The sequence below is a fragment of the Ostrinia furnacalis genome, unplaced genomic scaffold, assembly GCF_004193835.3.
Source record: "Ostrinia furnacalis isolate ACB-3 unplaced genomic scaffold, ASM419383v2 OfSCF7680, whole genome shotgun sequence".
Classification (NCBI taxonomy): domain Eukaryota; kingdom Metazoa; phylum Arthropoda; class Insecta; order Lepidoptera; family Crambidae; genus Ostrinia; species Ostrinia furnacalis.
In genome coordinates this window covers 359,325-375,334 of record NW_021137919.1, presented here as the reverse complement: position 1 = coordinate 375,334, position 16,010 = coordinate 359,325, and the positions used below count along the sequence as shown (strand labels likewise).

Sequence of the window (16,010 nt, the reverse complement as noted above, 5' to 3'; positions counted from 1 at the left end):
TAAGCTGCCAGCTCTACAGGTTGTACCTACCATTTAATTCAATGTTCCCTTATCAGACACACAATAACCTACCTCTTTGCTTTCAAGAGACACCACGTAGATAGAGGCTCTATTGTTGTTTTGGTCGTTTCAGTTGATAAGAATACTCTTGTGCCGTTACGACCCATAACGGTAACGGTAACGCCTCAACAAGGTGTAGGTATCCAAAAAATACATAGAGCGTAGGAGGCGTCACATGTGTAGGTATGTGACACATGTGTCGAGAGGGGGGCGAGGGGGCGCGGGCCGCGCGTGTGTGCGCGGGGGCGGGGCCGGGGGCGGGCCCCACCGGCGCGGGCGGCCACTGCCCGTCCACCGCACGACCCGATATTCGGCATTCGCGCGACACCGCCGCACCGCGCGCTCGTCTCCCAGCTCATTCCGCGCTCGCGAGCCGTCCGCGGTACACGCACGCACCTTCGCTCCCGTCGCTACCCTTCGCGTGGACCGAACAGTGCCGTGAAGTGCTCTCAAACTCGAACCTACCTGTGCCAGTGCTTTCGGACACGATTTACTATCTGTGGAGTGGTGCGATGCGAGGATTGCGGTCCGGCGGGAAGGCGACTCTTTGAGCGACGAAAGGGTTGGAGTGCGGGGTGCGAAGCGGGCGGAGGGCGGCGCGAGGCCGCGCAAGCGCCCGCCGGAGGACCGCGCCGCGGCTCCATCACACGCGTTGACACCGGCGCGCGCGATGGACGACAAGACCACCGCCGTCGGCGGCGAGGAGCACTACAGCCTGCGCTGGAACAACCACCAGGCGCACCTGCTGCGCTCCTTCGAGGCCCTGCTGCACGCCGAGACCCTCGTCGACGTCACTCTCGTATGCGCCGAGCGTCGCGTCCGCGCTCACAAAGTTTTACTCGGCGCGTGCAGTCCTCTGTTTCGGCGAATATTCAGCGAGAACCCGTGCAAACACCCCGTGATCGTGTTGAAAGACTTTCAAGGATGGGAGGTGCAAGCGGTGGTGGACTTTATGTACCGCGGGGAGGTGTCTGTGGCGCAGGAACAGCTCGGGACTGTGATTCGGGCGGGAGAGTCGCTCCAGGTGCGAGGGTTGGCAGATCAGGATAGAGAGGAGCATGCGAGGTCGCCTCCGCCTACGCCGCTGGCGCGGAGTCCGGTGCAGACGACGCCGCCGGCCCCATCGCCGCCAGTGAGCCCCGCGAGCCCGCAGCCCAGGAGGAAGCAAGCGAGACCGCGCAGACGTTCAGGAGAGTCAGATACACCGGAGAATTTATCGATGAGGAGATCACCAAGCTGTGGACTGAAGGCAGTGAGGCTGGCCAGGCCGCGGTCGCCGCCCAAGCAGGAGCAGAGCGACGAGCCGGAGGCCGAGGTCCCGCCGCCGCCGAGGATGTTCCCGCCACACCAGGACATGTTCCCGCCAGTGCCACCGGCTGCTGTCTCGGCGCTCTCATTAACGCCACCACACAGTAAGTACATTTAACCCTTTCTTTACCTCTTAAATTAGAATTAAACTTGCATTTAATACGTTATTGTCACTCGAAGACTCCAAATAAAACGACCAGAAAATTATGTGGCAGTAAATAGTTAATTTAACAAAGTTAGCATCCAAATAATTTATCAAAACAAAATAGATAAACAGAAAATTTTCACAAAACTTTTACAAGTGCCTTCGTGACATTCGTGTGCAATATGTGTTAACCCTTTACACGCTAGAGTGACACCTGATTTGAATAAAGACATAAAAGTCCATACGAAGGTAATTCTAATTTAAACATTTTTTTCTGAGATATTTTGCATTTTAGAGTTACGCCACTTCAGTAAAAAAAACATTATTTAATAAATAACTAATGAAGATTAATTAACGTCATTGGTTAATTTAGATAGGTATTTGTGTAGACCAGTCCATCCAGTGTTTTTTACATTAGAATCAATGGCACTTGTAACAATTTGTTTATACTGGTTGATACTGAGTTGTAAAAAACAGAGGTCGATAATATCAATGCCGTCGTGGATGGATAAGTAATTACTAAGTAAATAAATACATAATTACGGGCAAAAACTGACCTCGAACACTCATTGTCAACGCCGATTCCATTTTTTGTTACGGGTGACCTATATCCGAGCGACAAACCAATACTTAAGGGTTACATAAATAGAAACTAAAATAAATAATTTAATTCCGATCCACTTCCTAGTCTTAAGATTGTTATCGAATAGTGTTTATTTGACAAATATTCTAAACAGGAATAATTTCAAAAAACAAGTGCGTCAATGCTAATACTAATGTTTAACTGCCTAACGAGCAAATATAATTAGAGATGTGAGTAATGTAATAGTTAAACTTTATTAGTGCACGCTATATGCATGTGCTGAACCTCCAATTATAATCCGGTACCGTTGAGTGGCTGAATCATTAAAGGATCCGTTAGATACGCATCGCTTCTGTTATCGATTCCATAAATCGCACGCATGTGATTCGATTAGCGACTGGCCGGAACTTTCCTCTCGATAAATTAAGATGACCTATTCATGGGTGCATTATCTCGTCCATCGCGTGAGAGGCTTCAAGAGTCCATTAACGCAGCGTGTCACAAACACAAGCTGTAAAACAGGGATGCTATGGATATCCGTAACCGTAACCAAAACTATCGGATATCCGAAGTAAAAAAACATCCGTAACCGAAACCGATTAAAAAGTTACGGATAAAGGCGGAGTCTAAATCTTAATATTTTTTCATATTTGTTACTTGTCTGGCATTATTGAATGTAGGTACATCGCACCATCTAATATCCCCGCCTGTTTCACCTTTATCATAGGTGTCGTTATAGTATATAAAGTGGCTATTTGGGTCGCGCAGCATCTTGCTATTTGAATTTACATTTTAAAAATTCTAATATCCATAACCGAAATTATCCAAAACTTTCGGATAATCCGAAATGATTTCATATCCGTAACCGTAACCGAAAACGGTATAATATTATTCTAATATCCGAAACCGAAACTTCATAACCATAACATCCCTGCTGTAAAATATCGCTCCAAATGGCGGCTCGCGTTTCATCTCTCACGTATCGTCCCATAAACGTGTGTCAGTGTAAATTTTACATCTCAATAATTATTAGCCGAGGTCTCCTTACGTGTATGAAAGAGGAAGCAATCTCGGCAGTCATCTTGTTTTACGAGCACTTTTCGATCTCTGAACGTGTTTACGCGAGGAAATGACACTGATTGTGATAGACTAATTTAAAGGGAACTTTAACTATTCTTAGTATTAATTGGATAGTATAAAATCTGCGCGATCTCACTTCAAAGATTGCACCGTAAACTTGAAAGTCTGTTGGAGTTTTAGAAAACCCTTTTTCATTGCTCAGTTTTGATTTTATTTTTTTGGAATATTTTTATTGAAAAACTAACTTTAAGCGTCATATTATTTGATTCACTTTTACATAATTTAGATGATTACGCTTAATGAATTAAAAATTATAATAAACATAGAAATAAAACAATTTTATGTAAATTAAGCTCTGAAACCCAAGATACAAGCTATACTGCTTAGTTTGGGTCTCACTGGCAAATATTTAAATAGGTCAATAACTAGTGCATAGTTTAAGTACATTGTTATTTTAGTCAAGAATATGTATATCTTTTTGGAAATAAAATATTATTATTATTATTATTATTATTATTAAGCACTTGCTAGGTAAGATAAGAACTTGCCATTTACTAAACCCATTACTGTTATTCTAATATCAGTTCCACAAGAATCAACAGTCGGACCTAATCGATACTAACACAAATCCAAACTGCTCAGAAATTATAGTCAGTGAATGTGTTTTACTCAGCAGTCTAGGCTTCAACTCGAAATTAGTTCAAGGAGTGGTTTTATACGTCAATTCTGTTTTATTGTTTCCTCAGTTTCGCGTATGTGCCGAGAGGTTGATTGCGCCATAATAGTCGTAGGTCGTAATGAAGGGTTGCACGCACCGTGCGTGGGGCACTAAACACACCGGGGGGAGTTCTGAACGCTTCCGCACTTGTCATTCCGTTTTCAAATCAAATTTTTAAATTACCCCAGCTGGAATGGAACGAGGGCGTTCCATTTTTTAAATTTTAAAACGCTTTTAGTCGTCGATTGTTTATGGTTTATGGCATTGCTAATATAAATGTCCAGTCTCAGTTTATTGCAAGTGTTCGTTTTATTGTTTCCTCCATCTCCGTGTGTGATGAGAGCTTGATTATGTTTAATGGTGGTACGTAAATGTAATGAGGGGTTGGAGGACCGCGTGTAATTACAGAACATCGGATGGCTTCCTGATTGTGGCACTCTTAGCTGTCAAGCAATTCCAAATTATAATTTCTCGCTTATTTTTAAATAATATCATCATTTGTGAAGACAAATTGTTGAGCATTAGGTACGTCTATTATATCGTAAAAATTTGATGAAATCGAGCGTAGTCTTTTATCTATCTATTGTTTGAAGAATTGCGCAAACGACTAAACTAGGGCTCGGCTTCGTGTGTGGTTTAGAAAATCTGTAATAGAAAATTGACTTTCGATTACCTACATTCAATAATCTAGATTACAGATAAGTGAATAAAGTTGGAGGTTTTCTCAAGCACATTATCTATTTATTGGCACAATATCTTTTAATAACATGGTCAATATGGAGTTTTCTCAGACATATTGGTATTTTTGATACGCTTAATAATTTATGCATAGCTGTATAATATTAAGTACTACCAGAAGGACAATACCACTTTTTGCTCAGATGAACAATAGTGCGTGCTATAAATAGTCTGTTACACTAAACCGTATCAGGCAATCATAAAAACAATACTTGTGCAATAAAAAATGGAAATAGAATCGAAGTACATATTAAATGGCTGCCAATCCATTGTTTACATAAATTCGTGTGCACGCGAAGATGGCGACCTTCAGGGGTGACACAAAAAGGAAAACTGCGCAGGCGATGACATTGGCACGAAAACAAATACAGGCACGTCAAGCTATGCACTGGCATCTTAATGCAGTTATAATAGAGGCGATTTTTCGACAAAATGAATGGACTGATGTGCCTGTCTTGCGCACACGCAGGGCTCAGTGACGCTACGATTTGGATCATTTATGCTTACAATTAAAACATTATCATTGCATAATTAACTTGACATCGTAATGAAAATATATTTTTAACAAGCCGGTTAATCTAAGTGTTATTAATTTTTTTTGCGTTAAAGAGTCAAATCTCAAACAAAATTTTAAATAACTTGAAAAAATGGAATTGACAAATCCAACAGTTACCTTTTGATTGTTAATATGATGATACATAAGGAATAATCAATCAACGATCCTATAAATTATACATTTTCCGGTGTTTTCAAATCACCTTAATATAATATTTTATAACCTTAATCAAGTAAATACAACTTACAAGACATTGAATATTACATTAGATACCTCACGCGACACCTAATCATCATAAACCTTGGTTCTCTTACCGACAACACAATATCATACAATAAAACAATCAAAGGAAAATAGTATGTGATTATTACTCATTTTTTTCGATCGTTATTATTATCGTTATATAAACATTAACAGGTACATAAAGTATCTATAAAACACAAAACATTTCTGCAAAAAACATTAAAAATAATTTTCAAACTTTATCTTCAAAACTGCCATCAGGTGAGATGTAGGCCAAGAGCTTCCTCGTTAAAGATTAAAAAAATATTTTATCAATTAAGAAAAACAGATTAATAATTATAATAATACTTACTACTCATGAATAACAAAACCAATTCCTTTTAAAAACTGGTTCGAATTATTAACAGTAACAATTTTAGTCAGTTAACATCAGGCAGGTAAAGGGTTAAATATAAAAAACCAAACAATGGAAGCAGCATACGTTAATAACATGTCTTTATATCAATTATCTGACATATCCAGAATTAATTATCGCACACGTGAGACTCTTGTCTATAGTTTAGTACCTACGTTGTAAAACTTAGTACCTACTTACATATATTGAAAATAAATGAGAAACATTTTTTTTTTGTTCTTAATAGTTATAAGAACAAAAAAATATTTTTGCGGACAGTGTCATTGCACTTTTGACAGCTATAAATCATCAAGAAAGATTTGCGGTTCAAGTTTTCTTAATACTTTTATCGTTGTTTATTCTGTAACTTGAACTGATAAAAAATAACCGTAAATAAAGTATCCTAAGCTATGACCTACATTCTTACCTAACAATTAGTTGCGATTTGAGCATTAAAAACTCGCCCACCTTTTTTCATTAACCACCCAACCACTAATTAAACCCTGGCTTAACACTTTAAACCCTGTTCATAAGCAGGTGCTAACAAAATATGCAAATATAAACATAAAAAATATGTCAATGCTTACATTTGCTAGTATGGGGCGCGAGAAAAAACGCGTGCCGAACCGGTTTTTTGAGCGCGCGGTAGACAATGTTTATAATAGTGATGTTTGATTACAATAATGTCTGATTACGGCTGTAATTAGCTCCAACACGCACCCACGTACGTGCTATTAATTGACATGGTTTGTCACGCGTGATTGTGAGTTGTGACCCCTCTGAGTATTAACAGTCGAGTGAGTTTTTATTCGACATGTGATTGTCTAGTTATGACGATGAATTTAATTCTTTCGCTATTAAGTTCTTGACAGCAAATACTCATTATGTTTTCGTTTAATATTTGCTTTTAACTAACTACATAAAGTAATGCACTTGTTTGCGAGTTTATTCTTTATCTAAAATAAATATCCTTGATCATTTTTTAAATGTTAAAAAACGACTTACCATTATGGCTAATGTGCATATTATTTTATTTTTAGATCTATGTCAAATATTTGAGTTTTGAAATATGACGGCAGCACAAAAGGGGTTGACTCATATCGCTTAAACTCTTGCTTTCTACATAATTATTTGGTAAGATAAGATAATGTTTGCATTGCTTAAAATATTTATAAAAATCATTACAACGGTACTGTCATGATATCATACTTATCAAATACCTACTTAAAGCATATTTACTTGAGCCGGCGTAATTACAAGCTTACAAGACGCGGCCGGTGACGCATTGGGAATTACAATTAAAATGGAAATCAGTGTTACTAAACACAATATGTCTTCTACTGTATTGTTTCTTGATGCCTACTTATCATACTTTCATTTAATTGATACCATTGATACTGAAGTTATAAGAAACGTGTAATAATACGGGCTTTGCCCACAAGAAATGTTTCTATTTGAAGATATTTTTTTAAAGTATCTCTTTTACTTTTTAAACTTACCAACTTTCTAATACAAAATGTTTGCCCATTAAAATAATACCCTGCACTTATTTACTTCATAAAAGGATTATATCAACGTGCAAAACCGTTCGCTGCACGATAAATCTAAGAGACCGTACGATATTTCACTAACAGGCACTAAGCTTTACACCTCCATAGCCCAGTAATTCCGTATTAAGCGACTTAGATTCCTGCATTTCTAACGCGCGTGCTTAATCTGCATGACACAAGAAATGCATCGGACCCGACGATATGCGATGCGTTACAATAATTTATAGGACCGTTGCCATCCGATCTATTTACCACGACACATCGTGAAAGGTGAGAGCATTCGTGACAGACTAACTCACACATCGAACCGCATTACCATACCTTTCGGATTAATGGTCGTAGTAAACAAGCACTTGACTTGTGCCTACCCATTTACCGGATCGCAATGTATTGCCTGTCAAACGTCAGTACTGTCACTGTCATCGGTAACGTCACATCACAGTTGGCAGTTAACATATGCAATTGACATTAAAGAGAACCACTTGAGTTGTTTAGGGTAAGATTTGAAACCGGAATTGGGTCAGAAGATTTCCTTTTAGTAACAGGTGTTTAAAATATTTTGTTATACTACTGTTACTTACTCCTATGTTATGAAGAATGTCTAATTATCATCATCACATCACTATAAACTTTTTAAATCAAATTGATTTTTCCCGCGAGACTAAAACTCATTTTCAAACGCCATGCAGAAACTTTATATTTTATCCCGCGATAAGTCCATCGTTTACAGGTTTTATTTTTGTTCCCGTGACACAGTTACGTCTTAACCCGTTTAACACCAACACGCTTGATTGAGTTAAACCTGTCACAAGGCACATTTTCCGAGGCTCCAAACCCTCTTTCTATCCCCATGAACTACTGCTGTCAATGATAACCAGACATAAGTGTGATAAAGATGTCTATTGACAGCATACATTTTAAGGACTTGCTCCTCGAAGAGACCGTCAATAAATCACAAAAATAAATCTGCCAATGACAGGTACGTCAAACTACTAATAAATAGGCGAATAATTTCCACCATTAAACTGGGTGTAACAGCATAATCTAACAAATTACACCCACTCGCACTTTCAACAATAAATTATGCGCACACATTACTCGATATAGGAGATATTTCATGTGCAAAACTATAAAAGGCCGTGCGGGTAATCTTTATTGGCGATTTGCTATAAACAGCGAGAAAGCTCATGCGTAGGACTCGCGATAGCATTTTATGTATCAATTAGGGGACAATAATTTAATTATAATCGAAAAGCGATGCGTAATTGAAATGGAAACAAGTTAATGCCAGCAGGACGAGTTAAGCTAATGACGGCCAGGTACCGTTTGTCCGTGGTTTTATTGGTTTTTATGCGGATGCATACGAGCGGATATCGGGAATTTACATTTCAATTTACGAGTACAGTCCGGTGGATACGCTTGTTTGTTATTCAGTTATTCTCGGTCAAAAATGGAATCGTTTTTGTCTCATCTCGATGTTTTAAAAATAACCATTCAATTTTAGCACACTTCGAAGCTATTATACTGTTTACCGTTGTCCTACTATCTTTAGAGGTATACGATTTTTTGCTTTAGACAAAAGGAAAAGATTAAACTAAAACTACAGGTAAAATGGGCATTCCCACGTGACTCTTAGAGGCAGGGTTTATATTGGCTGCCCATAAAGTATGAATAGCATTATTACTACAGACTATTGTGCGCTTTTTTTTCTTCTTTTTTTCAGAAAGTGAGGCGTCGAAACATGTCATAATATGCCTTCGACTGTACCAAAGTGCACGTATAAACTTTGACGTCCTCATAACGTTAATGGGTCCCAGTTTCGGTGCCATTACACGTCCGTAATGTACGTAATGACATTTTCATATGATATTTTGAATAAATAACTTGTGGTATTACGTTGAGATTTCTCAGGTTTATATTAATGTTTTTATCGCGTCGTTTAAATAAGCTTATTATGGCTTCATGTTATAATTGAGAGGCTAAACTAGGCTTAAATAGATTTAATGTAAAACAATAATTAAAAACTTCATTTCGTATTAGCGGTAGAAGGACTCGGCGGATTAGCGCGAAAGCTCTATCGCGAGAGCTTTTTCAATACAGATAACGTTCTTTGACTGTATACGACCGTATTATGTTTTCGTAGGTATTGCATATGGATATTAATATGTATTTTTAGATTAATTTTATCTATGTACTAGCTGTGCCCGCGACTTCGTCCGCGTGGACTAATGACTTTGGGTAGGCACTTTTAATAATTTAGTCTAATTATTTTACAAAGGCCTATGTTCAGCAGTGGACGTCCTATGGCTGAAATGATGATGATGATGATGATGATTTTACAAATAGCTTTTGCCCGCGACTTCGTCCGTGTAGAAGTCGAAAAAGTTCTCATAGGATTTTTAAATGGTTTTTAACGTTATTATCTAAATGTTTGAATACTATTTGATCGTTTAAACACAGTGAATGATTCAATTACATAAAATTTTAATGATACTTTTCACGGCTTCGCTCTCATGAATGTTAACGACCGTCAAAAGCACGTCGATAGATGGCGGTCACTAATTTAGACTTTGATTTGCTCGTTTAAACACAGTGAATTATTCAATTACATAAAATATCTATAATGACTAAATTTTAAATATTATGAACAGTTCTATAAATGTAATATTTAGTTCCTAATTAGGACTAATGATACGTTTCACGGCTTCGCTCTCATGAATGTTTACGACCGTCAAAAGCACGTCGATAGATGGCGTTTTTAAGGATATTTCTCACCTCTTAACTATTTATTGAAATTTAGTTTGTCACATATCGTCATAAATTGTAGCCTATATATTAGCCTGGGTTATAAATAATAATACTGTAAAGTTTCAACAAAATCCGTTTATTAGTTTTTGCGTGAAAGAGGAACAAACATCCAGACATCCAGACAAAAAGGTTACAGTGAGCCAACCATAAAAGATAGACATATGCTGTAGCGGACTTTTTTGTAGAACTTTTAAAGGGGAAAATCCTATCATACATAATTTATGCGAAACTTTAACCGTTTACGCAGCGTCAGCTCTCAAAAGGAAAAAAATCACTGATTTGAAACATTCTTCATTGGTGCTCCGCTCCTAGTGGTCTTAGCGTGATGATATATGTATAGCCTAAAGCCTTCAGGGATTAACGGACTATCCAACACAAAAAGAATTTTTCAAATTGGTCCAGTAGTTCCTGAGATTAGCGCGTTCAACCAAATAAACAAACTGTGATTAATAAATTGCGCCACTACAAACCGTACCAACAGATGGCGCTGTTACGATCTTACTATGGCAAACTCCACCGCGCATACAATCCTGCATCGCGGTGACGAAGTTTTTTACCCTGCCCAGTATATATAGACAAACCAACATTGTGTAAATTAGAAGCACTAACACCATAGCTTCCTTATGGTGGTTGAGCGGCATGTTCCACAACTTCAGCTTTATAATATTAGTATAGATTAAGTATTTATAAGTTCACTAGCTCAAAGGATTCTGGTAGACAATGCATCAATTCGCTACTTTATACACTTTTATAGCTAATTTTTATGCTGCAAAATCCTTGATGTAGGACAATACCTATTTCAGCGTTTAATGTACCTTACAAGGATATAAAAATATACGTTTAATATTCTTCATAACAAGTTTTATCTACGGGAAAATCGTTTATTCAATTTCAATTAAACTGCAATCATATTTTGCCTTCCATGCTGAAATATCGAGTTTACAATCAACCATTGACCCGTTTTGTAAATAAACAAACCAATTTCCCATAAATAATTTATAACAACTTGACCCGAGGCTACGGTTTAAGTCAAATAATAATTAAACCAACGTTCACCTAATTAGGAGATCAGATATTAATATTTAATGAGTTGCAGTTACGACACAACTTAATTTTGTTAAGTCTTAAAAACTGGATAGTAATTAATAGATATTAGCGACTTTTAAGGATGTTTTTTAGAACATCTTAACGCAAGGTGACTGCACAACTAACCGCATCGCTTGCGTATGCGCAGCCCAGTCGCATCTTAGAAAAAAAGGTCTTTCGGCACGTTCTGTGTGGACAGGTGTGTTTTTACCCCTTCATACAGGTACTAGAAGAGATAAAACGTCATCATAAATGATTTTTTTTATATCTTTTTAAAATTATTCGTGTCAACGTCACCCTGGTCGATCAGTCTCCGCTTCAGAAGCACGATTTTTTCTAACTTCTTAGAGGTCAATGGAAGACATGGCCTTACACTCTCCACGCTGGCCAAAGGGTTGAGGCCTGATGCTCTCATATTCAGTTCTATGGTCGCCTTTTAGTTCCTGTTTCTTTAATTAATTACCGCTGAAGTACAGACAAAGCCGCGGGCTAAGCCTGTTCAAATTATCGCATTGCACGATGCGCAGATTGTGCAAGCTATTGTCTGTGGCACATTACATCGCTTTGTGACCAGGACATGCGAAAATGAGCCGTAAATAATTTTAAGTTATCACCAGTAATGTCAGGTCTGCTAGGGATGCCAGTTCAGAAACATTTAGACTTCACTACAGCTTTTGATTTCATCTTACTCTTCACTCAGAACTCAGAAAAACAAAAGAAAAACAATAAAATTCTACTATTCTAGACATCAGAATCGCACGCAGCATCTTCATGCTTCATTCAAGATTTTTTTTCACATAATTATGAGAACTTTTGTTTTTAGCAATGGCAACCCTACTCGGGAGTCAATGGCGAATCGTTACTCAGCCTCTGACAAATACTCCCGGTTAATTGGAAGAAAACGCGCGCCCGCGCACCTCTTTAATGTCCGCGTAATATATTATGCGCTTTACGAGCGCACCAAGTTATCAATAATAGCTGTATTGAAAGCAACTCTAATGGAATAACCGTCGCGATGTAGACCGAGGCTCTAACTCATTAGGAACAAAAAGCACAACTTTTTCTATTAGCGTTACAATACGCAAAGGCATATTAATATACAGCCATGTTATCTTTTTTTCACAAGGAAAAGGTGCGAACGGAATCAGTCAAGTTAGTGGGTTAGATTTGGTAGATTTATACGTGCGAATAACTAAATGCTGCGTCATGATTGTCGTTCGTAACACCGCTGCATTACACTATAAAGAAATCTACTTTTTACGCCTACGTATCAGTCCTCTTCTTATTTCAAACGTAACGTTATCGATCAAGCAGAAAATATGTTAATTTCGACTAAAAACGAATTTTGCCATGACCATCGATCACCGAACCGAATATTTCTAAAAACAGAACCACGCAAAAAACAGCTTTAGTAACAAGTGTTTCAATTACATGCAAATGGTAGTAATTTTTGAGTTGCGGATTTGTTTTCGGACATTCATGATGAAGCACTGTTACTCGAGTTCCCAGCACGCAAACGGAGTCGAAATCACACATTAGATTTAATTTTATACGAATTTAATAACAAGTGAGATGTGCCCGGCCATTGTTGCTCGTGACCATGAGAAAAAGCGATGCTCGATTTTTTTGCCGCCGTAAAGAGGTGCCGACTGGCGTTGCACGTGTGGTGCCGCCTGCCCGCTGTGCGCGCGCGCTATTAATATTCCATAATCCGTCCAACCCCATACCGGCGAGTTTCCTTTCACTCGGATATTACTTGCGTTTATTACCGGTAGCCGGGTCGTCGCCACTCGTCACACATTCGTAATTGATTCCACCCGTTAAATTCGAAATTTGAATGAGTGCGCCGTGAATGGTGCCCGAAATAAGATCACGAGTGCTGCGCCGCCGCAGCCTCTCACTGCGCCGCACAATGACCGCGCGCATACAGACAGATCTCTCTCTCGATAAACACAAAAAACCCAACGAAAAAACTACATGTCATGCATCTACGTGTGCTAGTCAATTTCACAGCGACCGTCATGGGAATCGAGCGACGAATGGAGTTTAGAAAGCAATTAAAATCAGTGCCCACGAAAACGAACGCGACCAAAAAGTGCGATCGACACATGAAATTGTCGAGCCGGCCGCGCATTGTCGACGGATCTTTTGGATATTATTTGATCGCCACGACGCCGGAGATTTCTCGGAACGATCGTGAAGTAAAAAGTCCACACCACCGACGACGCGTGATGAGACACTCGGCAAAAAGTCGGGCCGTTCCGGGTCTTGGGCCGTTCAAATCTGTTAATTTTGTTTCCGAATTATTCCTGTAAACATCCCTGAAAGTTTGCGAACTTGACGAAAACGATACAAAGGGAGCGAGAGACCGAAAGCCGAAAGTGGGTTTTACTTTTTATCGGGCAGGGAGTCGGAAACGGGGGTCTATTGCTCAAAGCGATTAACTTAGATCGGATCAATCTGTCTCTTCGCTGATGCCTGTGTACAAGTATTAGGGTGAATGAGAAGGATGACTAGAGTATGATATCGAAATCGTTTCAGGGTAGAGCCTGGGATTACAAGTCGTGCGATTACAAAGTTCGGCGGCAACCGCAGCGCGGCCACATGCTCGCCCGGACATGTTATTTTGGACGTGACTTCCGAAACTAACCACTGAGAAGTTTTTATGATAATCTCGTGAATAATTGTAGAACAATCCCCATTCGGAATATCGTTAAAACTGATGGGATTTGACCACAATAAAGATTATTTAAACTCGTATGTGGGACTGGGAAGGGTGAATATGGTGGTTTGGTAGCAAACCACTTCAATTCCTTTTGACGGCATAAATTATATCATTCTTTTATAAACTATCCATAGATCATTATGTTATGACGTTAAAAAACCTAATCCAAACTAATGTAAAAACAATAACGTAATTAAAAACTTGTGTTACAAAATGTGTGTCTCTTAAGTAATGACTGTAAATACCAATGCACCGTCTTACAATAAGCAATTAGTGCAAATATTCCGCAAACATGGCACATTACATACTTCGATAGAAAGTAAAAGTGAACAAAACATTGCATCAAGTTTTCAAGTTCACAGGTAATATTTGCAATATTTAATAGGTAATATTTGCAAAATAATGACATTAAAACACATTATCATTACCGTGAATGACAAACGTTACTATTCTAAGTAATCCCATTACAAATTACAGTGTACCAAAGCGCACGCATGAGTCAACGCGTGAGTAACGTACGCCAGAGCAATCTTAGCCCGCGGTTGGCCAGACACGTAAACAGCAATTTGTATCAATCACAACACAACCTTTTTTGAACAAACACAACTATCAAAGCCTTGGAGCAAATTGTAAAGCGATGAGCTTTTGAAAAAAGCTCGTGAATCAACCCCTGACTAGCAGTTTTATGCAGAGATGTAAAAGCTTGGGAAAGCTCAGAATCATGTGATTTTTAATCTTAATCAACTTTGATTAGTCAATATTAAGTCTTGATTAATTTAGTGTGTATTGTAATTAGTAAATATCACACCCGCATACATCATTATTTGTGTGGCGCAGTCTAGATTGTTATTCATGAAAAAACTGCTTAGATAACAACTTCATTAACTCTCAAATAAGCACTAGTACAAATAAGCTCGCATTTTCAATCACATATAAGATCTTATATTGAACTTTTACTATGTTAATAACAACAATAACGAGTCGCAAGCGCCACAATGGATAACTAATTCAACACACATCACTTTCTACTCCATTATGTGTTCTATTACAGCATTATTAAATGTCCAAATAAGAACAAGACAGAATCGAATTATAAATTTTTAATTCAAAGTTATCAAACCAATAACAAATGACTCGACTGGTTTTGTATGAGCACAAATTGAGTTAATTAAATAATGACTTTTTGTTCGAGTTGAAATTACATGTTTACACGCTGTGTGCACACTAAAGTGTCGCAATAGGTGTCAGCAACTTGACGTAGATTTCTATCACCTGTTGCTGACACTTGACACTTTGTACGTCATTATTTATATTTAAGTTGCTTTTATTTCTTTCTATGACTGTAAAAACTGTACGCCGCCGCCGTATCTATTTTACCCATGTTGTTCCAATGAATAAATTATTCATATTCATACTTCATACTGAAAGTTAGTGCACAATTTAAACCGAAACTAAGAATAGCCATATAATTTGAAATGAGTCATGAAACTAGCTAAATATAATAACATGCATTTTAAAATGAAATCATTTCAACACTATTTTTAATACAGCGCAAGGCTTTTTTGTAGTCTTTATAAGTTACCTTCGTTGAAAACTTATTCAAAGTATTAAGGTGACAAGTGTATCGGCTAGCAGAGCTATGGCTGTGTATCCTTGTTAAATAATAAAATAAAATTGCTATAAAGGTCATCATCATCTCAATAACAAACTGAAAGACAATGAAATCGAAAGTTTGCCCTCATGAATTGTAAAGAACAAACGGAAATATATTTTTTATGTATGCAGATACTTATTTTTTTTTAAACAATTACAATCACCGCGGATATAATCAGCTCTTAACGCACACATTTTTTCGCTAAGTGATTTGGTTTCTCACGACGTTATTAAGATTTTAATTAATTCGTTTTACAGCGACACCAGAAGTTAAATGCATCGTTTCCTTTTTCAATTTTTATCGATTCGAAAGTCGATCGGTTGGAGTGCATCGATTTTTTCTCGAGTCCGGATCGTTTCTCG

At 38.1% G+C, this 16,010-nt stretch overlaps 1 protein-coding gene across 1 annotated transcript in view; it reads left to right on the top strand.

Annotated features, from left to right (window-relative positions):
• The first annotated feature begins 366 nt into the window (after positions 1–366).
• The window catches only part of lov (BTB/POZ domain-containing jim lovell protein), a 31,087-nt gene continuing 15,443 nt past the window's right edge, over positions 367–16,010 (top strand). The window contains exon 1 of the mRNA XM_028322602.1: positions 367–1,472. Within this exon, the coding sequence (XP_028178403.1) occupies positions 731–1,472 (742 nt within the window). The 5' untranslated portion in view covers positions 367–730. The remainder of the gene's footprint in view (positions 1,473–16,010) is intronic.